The 14,960-nt window shown below is 39.9% G+C and overlaps 2 protein-coding genes across 4 annotated transcripts in view; one reads left to right on the forward strand and one right to left on the reverse strand.

Annotated features, from left to right (window-relative positions):
- The window catches only part of RAB3GAP2 (RAB3 GTPase activating non-catalytic protein subunit 2), a 93,366-nt gene that overhangs the window by 69,945 nt on the left and 8,461 nt on the right, over window positions 1–14,960 (forward strand). For both annotated transcript variants that reach the window (XM_027609748.2, XM_027609749.2), the window contains 7 exons: window positions 3,808–3,913; window positions 4,169–4,329; window positions 5,435–5,663; window positions 9,681–9,854; window positions 9,960–10,066; window positions 12,728–12,794; window positions 14,449–14,519. In XM_027609748.2, coding sequence (XP_027465549.2) covers window positions 3,808–3,913; window positions 4,169–4,329; window positions 5,435–5,663; window positions 9,681–9,854; window positions 9,960–10,066; window positions 12,728–12,794; window positions 14,449–14,519 — 915 coding nt within the window. The remainder of the gene's footprint in view (window positions 1–3,807; window positions 3,914–4,168; window positions 4,330–5,434; window positions 5,664–9,680; window positions 9,855–9,959; window positions 10,067–12,727; window positions 12,795–14,448; window positions 14,520–14,960) is intronic.
- The window catches only part of IARS2 (isoleucyl-tRNA synthetase 2, mitochondrial), a 77,183-nt gene continuing 69,656 nt past the window's right edge, over window positions 7,434–14,960 (reverse strand). Inside the window, exon 24 of one of the 2 annotated variants that reach the window (XM_027609751.1) lies at window positions 7,434–7,517. In XM_027609751.1, the coding sequence (XP_027465552.1) occupies window positions 7,449–7,517 (69 nt within the window). In that variant the 3' untranslated portion in view covers window positions 7,434–7,448. Of the gene's footprint in view, window positions 7,518–7,875; window positions 7,915–14,960 lie in introns of those variants that run through there. The other variant, XM_027609754.1, reaches the window with a different exon arrangement.

The raw sequence follows: 14,960 nt of genomic DNA on the forward strand, positions 1-14,960 counted from the left end.
ATAGAACTGTATGCACACACATATTGGTGCATGCATTATTGGTGAAATTTGAATTCGCTCTATGGATTTTACCAATGTTAATTTCTTGGTTTTGATATTGTATAAGATGTCAACATTAGGGGAGGCTGTGGGAAGGGTGCATGGGACTTCGTTGTGCATTTTTTTTTGTGCCCCTAGTAAATCTATAACTATTATAAAATAAAAAGTTAAAAAGAGAGAAGGTATTTATTATTCAAATTTGAGATGCTTAAATGAGTACAAGGTACTTCTTATCTTTACATTGTGTTTAATCAGTATCAATAAAATGTCTGCAGTAAATCTAGGGTTCAAGAAACATTGGGAAAAATGAACCTTAAATCTTTCCTCAAGCCATATATAAAAATTAACTCAAAATGGAACATAAATATAAGAGCTAAAACTACAGAACTTACAGAAGAAAACACAGGAGAAAGCTTGGTTCAGGAAAAGAATTATTGGAATTATGTTCGTGAAGAAATTAGGGTGTGTGTGTGTGTGTATTTTTTTTTTTAGGTTGTGTATGTTGTTAAATTTGGAAATCCGTCTGGATGTACTATGCCCACCAATTTTTCTATAAAACTTAACGTATGATTTAGTCAGAATTATATATTCTATTAACGTAATTCACAGACAACAGCCCGATAGTTTTTAAATGTTTAAATGTTTAAAACTAATTTAATGTTTAAAACTATAATTACCCTCACTGGAATTTTATCAAGTTTTAATTCTGTATACTAAAATAGACCTAGTTTTCAGGAAAGACTAGAAAATAAGGCTCATTCAAAAAACTGACAAAATAAGTTTAAGAAGAAACAGGGCTAACAGATGGCTTCTTCATGTTCTATCTGCCAGCATTTCTGCTGAGGGAAGGATTAAAACATCTGGGATGTTAATATTACAGGGGGAGGATACTTAGCAAAAAGTAATGTTCATTAGGCATTAGAAGCATCTTACCAAGAACCAGTGGGATTTTCTACTTCATTCTTAGGTACAGGTGTTTACCAACTCTTAGATACTGCTTTACTTAGAAAAGAGGAATTAACTAAATTTCCTCTCAAGTTTTCTCTTAATAAAAATCTAATATTCAGATATCATCTGGTAATATGTGACATTTATATGTGAAATAACATAGTGTACATTTATAATATGACTATCCACATTATGAATAATATGTGACATTCTTTGCTGTGATGTATTGAAAGGATATTTTGTATTTACAAGTTATAGAGATCGTTACCTTCTGTATACTCTCTTTTTCTGTTTTGTGTGTCTGTGTATGTTTTTTTATGTGGTATCTTATCTCTGTGTTCTCCTCTTTGATTATTTTTCTCCTTTTACCTTAATTTTTCCTGAAGCTTAAAAAAATCTGTTGCTTATAAGTGGTTCTAAAATTGTGTCATTGTGTTCTGATAGCTTCCACAGCAGTCCCTGTTTCATTCCAACTTTTTACATGCTAACTAAAGCATGACTGATTGACTTTTTTAAAGTTAATAAACAAGAGGAGCACCCACTAAGTTATAAGCAAAGATTACCTTGTCGCATGAGAGTTAGAAACAGGGTTGACCTAGAGAGAGATGGAAGGAGAGTTAAATAGAACAGGGTTTTTTGTTTTAGAATTTGCTAAATAAAGGTGGTGGTAGATAGGGGGAGTGGTTAGTTGGAGAGAAAAATGAAAGAGTTTATAGTGTGAAGAGGGAGTCAGGTCATGGCATTTAATTTGTCTAGCCTTTTGGGTTGTCCATCTTTTTGAGCATTTTGAAACTTTGTTGCTGGTGAAGAGCTGAATCAAGCTTTGAAAGACACTAAACCCATAGGTGTGTTAGAAACCTGATATGCTCTTAAAATACCCCTGCTCATATATTTTGGCCTAAAATTAATCAGAGTGAACCCAGAAGATAAGTTCTCCCATCCCCCCTCATTTCCTTTTGATTTGCTTTGTGTGCCCAGAACACTGAGACAGGGTCATTTCCAATTGATTTTGGAGTATCTTTGTTGCCTATACAGGCAGCTCATTTTTTTTTTTTTAGCCTGACTGATGGTTATAAGTAGCTGTGTTGTGTGAGGTAATAAGGTCTAGAAGAGAGGGAATAACCTTGATAAATGGATAAAGTCAGTCAAAAGTTTGTGGACCACACAGGATGTTGTGTGGCAAGTGGAATGCACATGGTGTAATGACCCCAGTTTTGTAAAGCGGTGACCACCTCTCCCCCATGCCTGCTCCCTAATGCTTTCTGTATTACTTAGAAAGCTCCCAGTGGCTTGGGCATAGTCAGCTTTGTGTAACCATTAGCCTTTATTGTTGTTAGCATTGTCTTTGTCTTACGAATATGCAGGCAGATATGAGGGCACATATTTGGTTGTAAAAAAAAAAAAAAAGTTTCTTGGGGCACCTGGGTGGCTCAGTCGTTAAGCGTCTGCCTTCGGCTCAGGTCATGATCCCAGGGTCCTGGGATTGAGTCCCGCATCGGGCTCCCTGCTCCGCGGGAAGCCTGCTTCTCCCTCTGCCTCTCATCTCCCTCTGCCTCTCCCTCCATCTGCCTCTCCCTCCATCTGCTTGTGTTCCCTTTCTCGCTGTTGTCTCTGTCAAATAAATAAATAAAATCTTTAAAGAAAAACATAGGTTTCTGGATAAGATGAGGTAGAAAGGAGGCTGACAGAGAGAGCTAAGAGGGTTGAACAGAAAAGGGAGAAATAGACTCCTTTTGAAAGTGTGTGTTTATTTTTTATTCAAATTATGTGTACATGTACACGTCTATACACATGTACAGTTTTTTAAAGAGAATAAACGTGTGTTAGAATCAGGCAGATCTTGGTTCAGACTTCAGTCCTGACTCATTAGCTATTTTGTGCTGGGTAAGTTCCTTTTCCTTTTCGTCATTTGTAAAATCTGGGAGACTATTCCTGCCACGTGGTGGTTGGGATTGGACAGGGCGATGCCTGGCGACTACTAACATCTCCTGGTCCTTCGGTCATCCTCCCAAGTTCATTTCCTTCACACATGACTTCAACTTCCTACTCTTCATTTTTGAAAAGTATTTGTACTAAGATATTTAAACTGGTAATCAACCTTTTATTCTCAAGCTTTTTTTTTGTTTTTGTTTTTACATGAAGGTCCTGCAGAATTAAAGCAGCCAGGCCTTTCACAACCACTAGTAGTTACAGGTGCGGTGCCATGCTGTTGAAGTTCTCATTATCCCAGAATTATCTATGTGCAAATTTTGTACATCTTAAAATATTTCAGTTTTAAGTAGATAGGCTGGTTCATGGGCATCTTAAAAGTCACTTACATTGATATAGGTGTTTTTGCTTATAAAGTCTGTTTCTCGTGTCTTATTAGTGATTTAAAAACTAGAATCTGATAGTTTTACTTATCTGTTCACCACTTCCAAGTCCACAGTACCTTGTGGCCAATGTGGGGGAAGGTCCACAGCTCCGGATCCTCCCTTTCCTCCCATCAGCTGAGTGGCTTCTCACCAATCTACTCAGCAATCTATGCTAACTTGGTAGTAACCTTTCTGTTAATATGCTCCCTAATCAAGGTTCAACCTAGAAGGCAATGCTTAACCCAAAGAAGAGATGGAAACGGTGGAAGTTCCATATCTAACAGATGGTAAAGAATCTTCTTAAGTAGACAGGGTACCTTGTTCTGCCTCTCATGTTACATGATGTAATGAGCAGCCCCTTATTTCTCACCCTGAAGGACTGAATCCCTCATATACACATGTGCTTCCTTGAAAACTGCGGCATTTTGTTTTTTTATTACTGAAAATTATTTAAATTTGATTTCAGTCTCTGCTCCTGAGTGTTTGGCTATCTAAGGAGAAAGATATTTTGGATAAACCACAGTCTGTGTGCTGTCTTCATACGATGCTGTCCCTTCTGAGCAAGATGAAAGGTAAAAGGCTGGTGGCTATTGCAGTTCCATGGCCCTTGAGATGTAGACCACGGCTCTTGAAAATGAGCTGAGCTGAAAGCAGGCACTTAACTGACTGAGCCACCCAGGCACCCTGTGGGTTAATCTTCTAATTCAGAAATTTACAGATATGTCACTGCGGAATTTAGTTTCAATGTTATGTTTAATGTTAAAGGTTGAACAGACAGAATCAACGAGCTCAGAGTTTCTTTTTTAACTTTCTCTTTTTGCCCGCAGTGGCCATTGATGAGACCTGGGATTCCCAGTCTGTATCTCCTTGGTGGCAGCAGATGCGCACGGCTTGTATTCAGTCTGAGAACAACGGAGCTGCTCTGTTGTCTGCACACGTTGGGCATTCCGTTGCCGCACAGATCTCGAACAGTATGACTGAGAAAAAAGTAAGTGGGCGGGGGTGCACCTGTCCTTGGATAGGCTGGATCTCTACCTGTCCAGTCTGCTTGTCCTTGTCTGGGGCTAGAGTGTCTTTGGTGTTACGGAACATGCAGAGTTTGAAATGTGTGTGCAGCAGGTTCTCATTTGTCTTTTTGGGAGTGAGGGGTGCTGCCCGTAACGTGTTTGTTTAGATGGCATGCATACTTGGACTTTGCCGTCACCTCATACCTTCCACCTCGAGGGGAAAAGTACTGCAGTTGGAGTACTGCAGCCAGAGACCTGGCTCTCTGCCAGCAGCCGGGGATTTGTGGTAGGTCCCTCAAACATGAGTCTCCTACTTCAGGTTCTTCATCTGAAGGAGGTCAGGGTTAGACTGCGCTGCCTCTGAGTTTGCTGTAGCTCTTAAATTCTACAGTTGTACCGATACCCTCCCCCCATAAACAAAGTTGTTTTGGGCATAGAGTGTTGAAAGATTTGAATAGAAGTTTCCTATTGACTTTTTGCTTTGTGAGTTTTCCTCATCTCTTACAAAGACTCAAATTTATTTTTTTTAAAAAAGCAAAACAAACATCTCGTGTATCTCATGGTAGATCAAATTTTTCCTAGGGGGGCATGGATTTAATTGGATGAGTCACTTAAATAGGCCTGTAGAGATTCACTTAACATTGTCAGTCTCAGTAGTTGATACGCTAAACTCAACGTGACTGGCTTAAGATGTTTATGATAATGGAAAGAGAAGGAATTTGAGACACATTCTGTATGTTGGAGAGTGCCTTCTGAAGAGTGAGCACTATCCTGGTACTGACAGAAAAGACCGTGGCCCTTGTCAGACATGGTCCTGCAGACTTGTTAGTACACATCGCATGAATCGGGGGCCTTGGCACAGGTCTTTCTGTAAACGTCCATGCTCTGTCACTGTTGCTCCTGAACCCAGTTTCCTCCTGTCACTCATGTTCCATCCAGCCAAGTGGTAATATTTGTGAAGCAGAGTCTTGTGTGTTGCTTCGTGACATAACCTGATGGTCCTTCCGCTCTCAAGTTAAAAAGCTCATTCAAGTGACTGTTGATCCAGAACCTTTGCCAGAGTATCACCAGTGCATTTTCTGTTAGTTTTCCCAAACAGTTTTGGGTGCTGATTCTGAGGCCCTCACCGATTCCTGGGAGGCCCTTTCTCTGGACACTGAATACTGGAAGCTTCTGCTGAAACAACTGGAGGACTGTCTCATACTTCAGACTTTACTTCACAGCAAAGCAAACTCGTCTACCTCCAAAGTGTCGTCGCTACAGGCTGAGCCACTCCCGAGGCTTTCTGTCAAAAAATTACTGGAAGGAGGAAGAGGTAAGCCAGAGTTTATTTGAGCATTGCACCTATAGATCTACATGTTTATGGTATGGGCATTTCTGGTGGTTTTTATAGAAATGATTGAAAGGATGGGGAAAGAGAAATAGATTTAGATTTTAAAAATTAAAAATAACCTAACGCCTATTTCTTCTCAGTTAATCTTCCCAAAGTCTGCTTCTGTCAGTTCCCTGCTCAGGAATCCGCACTACTTCCCCCTGCCTTAGAGAATTAGCTGCGGTTCTCAAAGAGTGCTCAGAGGACCTCAAGAGCCCTCCCTTTTCCGACTTCATGTCTGTGGGAGGCTGGCTTTTCCTCCCTTACTTCAACCAGAACAGCAGATCCCAGTAGACGGAACGCAGAAGCTGATTGGAGAATCCAGATATAAGCTAGCCAGTTGAAGAGATTTGCAAAGGTTGTAGTGTTACTCCTCTCACTAAACGTCTTTTCTTGCTTTGGGAAATATATTTCCATAAAATGTTATTAACATGTAATAGGTTTATTATTTGTATTTAAAAATGAATTAATAAGAATATTTTAAAATGTTCTCAATTTTAACTTCTAAGAGCATAAATATGGATAAATATAATCCATAAGCTAAAGTTCTTTGAGATCGTCAGTAATTTTTAAGAGTTTAAAGAGATTCTGAGACTTAAGAAATTCGAGAACTTCTGGAACAAATAGAAACTGGTTCTCTAAGAACTTTTGGCTTTGAATCTAACCCATTTTTCCATTTCTTGCTTGTTGCTTGATTGTGGTTCAGATGAAGCATCTGTGTGATTCCCCATCTCTACGTCTGAGCCTGTCCCCTCCCCTTTCCCCACCTGTCCCATTCTGGATGCTAAATTGTACTTATTCCTCTTTCGAGGCCCGGCTCAAATACTACATCCTCTAAGAAACTGCTCATGATCCACTAGCTGCAAATTTTTTCTTCTTCCTCCTAACTTCCACAGAACTTTATACCTCTTCTGTGATTTTTCACTTTCTGCTGTCCTGGAACCATTGGGTTCTTGTGCTTATATCCTGCAGGACCATAAGCATCGTAAATTTTTAGTTGTCTTGATGTACTTTCTTTTTACCAGCAGCTCTGTCAGGCATTTGATACTGGACTATCTGTATTCCTGGATTTATAAATACCCATGTATTTATAGATTTTTATTTAGTTAACGTGTCTTCTTATTCTTTATAAGACCGTAAGCTTCAGCCTGAGAGGCAGGCTTTAGGTTTGGCACACATGTAGTGGCCTCCGGAGCTGCTCTCAAGGAACATAGGCTGTGGATGCCATCGTGGTACTTGCCTTCTGCCTTGTCCCAGTTTGCCAGTATAACCCAGAAAGAGCTTATACATTTGTTTGGAGCTCTGGTTTTTGTGACTGCCACCCAGGGGACATCTCCAGATCCCCTGGCTCTGGTGGCCAGTGGAGCTTATGCTTGTGGTCCTACAGGACTGTATATATTTGCATACTTTTAAAAGCTGATGTCTGACAAGTTGCCTTGGTGGTGCATTTGGTTCAGCGTCCGACCCTTGGTTTTGGCTCAGGTCGTGAGATTGAGCCCCACCCCAGGCTCTGTGCTCGGCGTGGAGTCTACTTGAGAGTCTCTCTCCCTCTGCCCTTCTCACTTGTGTTGTATGTGCTTCTCTCTCTCATATAAATAAATAAATCTTAAAATAGAAAAAAGCTGATACCTGAGGTTCTGGCTTTCAGTCAGCCTGAATGTAGGTGGTGAAGATCCTCTCTTATAGGACACTGGCTGGTCTTGTCACATCCTCAGCTACTGGGAGCTTTTAAAAATCTACTAGGCTGCTTGGATAAATGACAAGTTTCATCTCCTGCACAAGGCCACTCCTTGAAGACTGGAAGAATCAAGCAAAAGGTAGAAATAGAGAAATATGTTACAAGTCCAAGAACAAGATAAAACTTCGGGGGGGGGGAAAAACCTTAATCAAATGGAGACAAGTCATTTTCCTGATAAAAAGTCCAAAATTATAGTCAGGAAAATGCTCACCAAACTGGGGAGAAGAATGGATGAACATAGTGATAACTTCAAGGAGATGGAAAATAAGTAGACATCGCAGAGCTGAAGAATACAGTAACTGAACTCAGTATGTGCTAGAGGGTTTCAGCAGCAGACTCGGTGAGGCAGAAGGAAGGACCAGTGGACCCAAAGACAGGGCAGTAGAACTCACCCAGCCAGACGGCTGCAGATATAAGTTGTTAGTTCTAAGCTCATGGTAACCACAAAGCAAAAACCTGTAGTAAATACACAAAAGATAAAGGACTATAAGCATACCACCAAAGAAAGTTATCAAACCACAGAGGAAGAGAGCAAGAGAAGAATAAAGGAACAGAGGAATGATTAAAGCAGCCAGAGAATAACATGGCAATGAGCAACACCTCCCAGTAATGACTTTAATTATAAATGTGCTAAATTCTCCAATCAAAAGACAGAAGGTGGCTGAATGGGTGAAAAAAAAACAAGACCCATATATATGGTGCCTAGAGACTCACTTTAGATGGATGGACACACAGAGACTGAAAGTGAAGGGATGGGAAAAGATACTCCATGCAAATGGAAACTTCTTTTTTTTAAGTTTAAATAAATTATGTTTAAAAAAAAAAAGACTTGTGAAAAATTTTAAATTATAAACTCTACACTCCTTGCTGCCACCTGCTGATAGGGTAGGACCATCATTGTGATATTAACCTAAGCAATATAAGCAAGGGCTTGATTCTGGAATGGAAATTACCAAATGATTTGGAAGTCAAACATAAGAAATTGGAATACCCAGCACACTGCTGCCATTTATTATCCCTGATAATGGTGATTTTACTGTGAAGCGTTCTTTTTTGTGGAAAGGTTTATATTTGAATCAAAATAGGAAGAAAGAAAAGGTGTTGATAAATTACAGAAGAATGTATAATTTGGTTTAGGTAATAAACAGGACTCTTTGTCTTGAGTGTTTTTCAGTTTGCATTTAGAATTTTTTGGCCTGTGTCAATGATTGAAACATGGGATAGCATCATGTTTCTTAGATGTGGCTAAATTTTGCCCATAAATATTCCATGTAGGCAAGTTAGTTGACTATTAAAAGTAATATGTTGCCCTAAGAAGCCTAGACAGGTATCATACTAATCAGTCTGTTTCACTTACATGTAAATGAAAATGCTTTAGGGGCGCCTGGGTGGTTCAGTCTATTAAGCGTCTGCCTTCGGCTCAGGTCTTGATCCCGGAGTCCTGGGATTGAGCCCTGTGTCGGGCTCCCTGCTCCCCGGGAAGTCTGCTTCTCCCTCTGCCCTTCCCCTGCTTGTGCTCTCTTTCACTCCCTCTGTCTCTCTCTCAGATAAATAAAATCTTTTTTAAAAAAATAAATGGGGGCGCCTGGGTGGCTCAGCCGTTAAGCGTCTGCCTTCGGCTCAGGTTATGACCCCAGGGTTCTGGGATCGAGCCCCGCATCGGGCTCCCTGCTCGGCAGGAGGCCTGCTTCTCCCTCTCCCACTCCCCCTGCTTGTGTTCCCTCTCTCGCTGTGTCTGTCTCTGTCAAACAAATAAATAAAATCTTAAAAGAATGAAAGAAAGAAAGTGTTTTAAAGAGGTATTCACCCCTTCATCTGTGTCTGATAAAGTATATTTTGAATTTGTGGACATAGAAGCTGTGTGGTGTACAGACAAATAGGTATGTGCATTTGTATTTATCTCATATGGGAGTATAGAGCTGTCCTTAGATACCAGGACCCCACTTGCCCTTGCCGTTTTTGGTGAACACTGTAAATGTTCATTTTCTTTTTTTTATTTTTAAAGATTTTATTTATTTATTTGAGAGAGAGAATGAGATAGAGAAAGAGAGCATGAGAGGGAGGAGGGTCAGAGGGAGAAGCAGACTCCCTGCCGAGCAGGGAGCCCGATGCGGGACTCGATCCCAGGACTCCAGGATCATGACCTGAGCCAAAGGCAGTCGCCCAACCAACTGAGCCACCCAGGCGCCCTAAATGTTCATTTTCTTATCTCCACACTGTAGGTGGCATTGCAGACAGCGTAGCCAAGTGGATATTTAAACAGGACTTCAGCCCTGAATTATTAAAACTGGCTAATAAGGAAGGAGATGCAGAAAACCCAGATGAACCCAAAGAAGGTATTAACGGAGGTTTACTTGAAGTGTCAGAGATGGACATGAACCTAGGAGCTATACCAGGTAATCCATAAATATGGAGAAATATGCAGTCCAGAGTGGAGGGGATGTGGCTGCGTCTTTGTTATGGAAAGAATAATAAATCTGTCACTCTCCTGTGGCTTTCAGACTTGCTGCATTTAGCCTATAAGCAGTTTCCGTGTAGCCTTGAGCTAGACGTGCTGCACGCACATTGCTGTTGGGAGTATGTTGTGCAGTGGAATAAAGATCCAGAGGTAAGATTCTCGCCCCTTCCTTCCTGTTAATTCTGTTGTTGTGCTCATGTTGTATATATGTGGGACTGTTTAATTCAGTAACTTACTGTAAACACTGGACTTTTCCCCCTTGGGCTGCCTCTGTACCAGGAGCTGTGCTAGGCCTTTTTCATGCATTCTCTCTCAGTCCTCACAGAGAACCTGTGAGGTGTGGAAATTGTCGCTACCCCACTCTGGCAAAGAGAAAACTAGGCTCAGAGAAGTTCAGTTCCATGCCCCAGGGCACACTGCTGCCAGGGTCTGGGCCAGGATTTAAGCCTAGGTTTCTTTGTCTTTAAAGCCAGTGTGTTTTGTCCCATCCTAGTTAGGTTGTGATAAGTGTATTTTTTATTTCCTTATGAATTCCTGCATGAGACGGCACCTGCTTAATACTTGTTTTTTTACTTTAAATTGTTTTATTGTTATGTTAATCACCATACATTACATCATTAGTTTTTGATGTTAGTGTTCCATGATTCATTGTTGGTGCATAACACCCAGGACTCCACGCAGGACATGCCCTCCTCAATACCATCACCAGGCTAACCCATCCCCCCACCCCCCTCTAATAGAAACTTTTTAATATCGTAGTTACCATGATAAAAGCCAGGGTGAAGATCCTGATGTTAACCTAGTGTCTGCTTGTTTAGATATCCCTGTTTGTTCATCACTTCTCTTATGTTTGTCTCAGAAAAATCAAGAAAGCCATGCTGTGTACAAGGCTGACTCTAGTCCAAGGTTAGCCTATGCCTTTTCAGCTCTCTGCTGGGGCATCATTTTCTGCCACTTTCTCTCCCAGGACAATCATAGTCTGGAAGCAGAATAGGAAGAAGGCCCCAAGCTGGGGAGCAGGAGACCTGAATTTGGGTCCTAGCTGAATTTCTGACAAGTGTCTGGGTTTGGGCCAGTCACTGAATCTCAGAAACTGTTCCTCCCTCTACATTTTTTTTTTTTTTTTTAATGAAGGTGCCAGTCCTTCAGGATTGATGCCAGGATTAAGTAAGATGTAAAAACATAGGATGGATATTCCTCTTTGCCAATAAGTCCTTCACTTAGGTCTCCCTAGTCAGTGCTCTGGTAAATTATCCCTCTCAAAGCAAAATACTTTATTGACCTTATGTCAGGTTGCACTTTTGAAGAAAAAAATCTCACTGATGAACCAATTCACACTAATACATTAATTAATGATACTCTGCCTCCCCCCAAAAAATGTTGTCTTTAATACATAATCACTTACATATTAAAGGAAAAGATTTTTTAAAAAAGTGCTTTAAACAAAGGAATGGGCTTTGATCAATTAAATCTTGACCAAAAAGTGATTTTAGCACAGGGGACCCTCCTGATGGCCCTCAAGTTACCCTCTTCAGTGGCCTGCTCTTGGCCTGAATGATAATTGTGTTTGGGCTCTCTACTTAAATGAAGATTTTTCCTACATGAAAAAAGAATGTTAGGACTATAATAAGGACATAATAGTTTCTAAAATCTGAATAGATTAATTCCAGATTCAGGTCTAACAGTGATATGTAAGAAGAAAACTCTGTTTTACATCATTCATTTATAAACTGAAGGCAGCTTGCAGACACAGAGCTGAGGTCAAGCCCCATTGCCTCTTACTCACCAGCTGTATGACCTCTGGGAACACTTCTGAACCTTTGTTCTTGATTTTTCTGCTAAAAGTAAGTGAGGACTTGTAGCTGTCTTGAAGGGTTGTAGCAGTTTCTAGAGAAAATGCATGCATAGTGCCTGACATTTTGACTGGCGTTATCATTGTCTATTTAAATTGTTAATATTTCAAATAAGTGGCCATATCTCTTGTTTTTTTTTTTTCTTGTTAAATAATTCTCTTTGCCCTATCTGACCCCTGCCCCAGTTCCACCATTTTACACACAGCTTCCTTAGGATCAAAACAATTGAAATTATCTGTGGGAAATTGCTAACTACAATATGTGTTATCAAAGGTGATATGTTTAGTGTTTGTAGCTATAAAATTATTTAGCAAAGATCTGGATGATTTCATCAGTTTTACATGCTATATATGAGTGTTATGTAAGCAACTACCTCGATTTAGAAGGAGTTGAATTTCAGACATGCTTCCCTTCACTGCTTTAGTTTATCTCCTTGGCACCTCACTAACCTACTGTATAATTTACTTACCATATTTATTCAGCTCCCTTGCTAGAATGTAACCTCAGTGAGGGCAAGGATTTGGGTCTCTGTTCATTACAGTATCTCTGGCGCCTCAGACAGCCTGGTGCATAGTAGTTGCTCAATAAATATTTGTAGAATAATGACTGAATGATATTTGCGACAAAGTAAACCCACATCTGTGTGAAATTCAAGTATTTATTAGAGAAAACACTGCTGTCCTGTCACAAGCCACAGTGACTTTTGACTCCAGATGTCAGTATATATGACCTGGGGTTTTTCTAGGTATCAATCGTCATATAGATAATGTGAATTTAGGAGAGACCGTTGACACTGTCCTATGAAAAATTTTCTTTTGCCTTCCATGTTCTTATCACCACATTCCTGGGCAGCTTTATGTTGAAATTTATGTAAGAAGTCACCATTGTGTTTGAAACGTCTGTTAAATGATACCTCTTTTTTTCCCTCTCTCTCTCTCTTTTCCTCCCTGTACGTAAGGAAGCACGTTTTTTCGTTAGGTCAATAGAACACCTGAAGCACATTCTTAATGCACATGTTCAGAATGGTAAGTAAATAAGCGTTAAAAATATAACTGGTGGATTCAAAAGAGGCAGGAATCTTTAAGTTCATATTCTGTTAAGTTTTTATTTGATGGTCCTACCTCCTAACACATAACTGTGTATGTGTATGTGTATGTGTATCGTGACATGCAAAGTACTGGTCTTTTACCTGCTTGGAAAAATGCTATTTGGAAGGGGATGTGAGGGGCGATGTAAGGAGAATATTCAATATAAACCACTGATTTTCTTTTTAGGTCACAGGTAGATAAGGAAAGAGGGCTAGGCTTGTCAGGACTGAAGTTGCTGATGAAAGAGTTAGGTAGCCAAGAGCCTAAGAATATCATACAGTACAAACAGTCTTGGGCTGCTTTTAATTCATGTGAATGTTCTCCATTGGCTGCCGTAATGGGCTGCTGGTGCGTCCTTGACATTGTGGTGGAAAAGTTGTAAACAGGCTGCGGCTTCCATTAAATAGATGGGTTTCCCCGGAAGAAGTAATGGAGGGGCTCGGCACGAGGCTACTTAGTTATTTTACTAAGTGGTGACACTAGATGTTGCGCCACATAGAGGGAGGTATCAACTTGCTGTCCGTGTGATGAATTTTAGGGAAGCTACTTACTCTTCACTGGTACCACCTTCTCGCAGGTGGTATGACATCAAATTAGAGAAATTCTAAAATGTCTCATTTTATGTGAAGAAAAGTTGAAAATTTTATTCATCTCTTAGACTCTTACCTTCTTCCTGGGAGGAAAAAAGAAGACTGAAAGTGACTCATTTGGAAAATAGGGTCTCTAGAGAATTCTACTGGGCTAGTATTTAACAACTTACCTGTTTGTACAGGGAGTCAGCCTCCTGGCTGCTCCACAGCCCCTGAGGCCCTCACCCCTAGATGCAGAAGCAGCCCCCTGCGGAGTAAGGACCGCATGGGAAATGTCATGTTGAAGCTAATTGACAACAGTTTTAGAAATTTTGATGCCATGGTTTATTGAATATGGAAGTATATAGCCCAGATTTTTTGTGTGGTTGTTTTTGTATTTTGTTTTTTATTACTTCCTCATATGTCACTTTATTTGGTGGTTACCTATGAAAAAAAATCAGTTTTGGACATTGGGCTGTTTCTCTTGTTTGGCTGTTTTGAAGAAAGCTATTGTCAACACTCTTATACATATCTTTGTGTTCCTTTATGCGGTAGAATTGCTGGGTTATATGGTAGACACATAGTTAGCGTTAGTAGATATGGCCAGTTTTCCAAGTGGTTTTATCACTTTCTGATGCCCCCAGCAATCTGTGAACTTTCCAATTGTTTCCTTATCTTCCCCGACACTTGGTGCTGTCATTAAAAGAAAATTTAGCCTTTGTGTTGGTTGTGTAATGATATTTCTTTGTGATTTTAATTTGTATTTCTCTCATAACTAATGATATGGATCTTTTCTTAGGCTTATTGGCCATTTGGATATCCTCTTACACAGCTCAGTTCTGATTATCATTGAAGATAAAGGTTTTTATCAATTTTACAAATATTACATAAGATGTAAGAAATGATATCTAAATCAAATAGCCCATATAGCTCTATAAGCTTAGGAAAAACAGTAATTTGTTAAGTATGATAAAAGAAAAAACAGATAAGCCTTCTAATTACTACTTATACTTGCTGTCTAGGCATTGCTCTGATGATGTGGAATACATTCTTGGTGAAAAGGTTTTCTGCTGCTACATACTTGATGGATAAGGTAATTTTAAATTTCATATACTTGTTTATTTTCTTTGATTGATATTAGATTATTTACAGTGGGTCTTGTTAGACTGTTTTTTATTTGATATTACATTTTACCAATGCTCAGTTAAGTGTAGTGCCCAGGGCTGGCATTTTGATGACCTGAAGAACCACCTCCCAGATCCTCGAGAGTACTTTCCTTTAAAAGCCTCTTAAGCAAAGAGAGTGAGACTTGTGCTTGATTGAAGGAAGGATTTGCACCTTATTTTTAATTAAAGTGTACAAATGTACAGTGAACTCATCAATCTTGGGATGTAGGCCCAAGGTATTTTCTTTGAATGGGGTCAGCTGCCATCCTTCTTTGGTTTTCCTACAGAAAACTCACTGCTGATGCCTTGCGTGTGATTTCTAGATCCTATTTCTTTATAAAGTAGTGATGCAGTCTGAGTACAAAATC

The sequence above is a fragment of the Zalophus californianus genome, chromosome 10 (genome assembly GCF_009762305.2).
Source record: "Zalophus californianus isolate mZalCal1 chromosome 10, mZalCal1.pri.v2, whole genome shotgun sequence".
Taxonomy (NCBI): Eukaryota; Metazoa; Chordata; class Mammalia; order Carnivora; family Otariidae; genus Zalophus; species Zalophus californianus.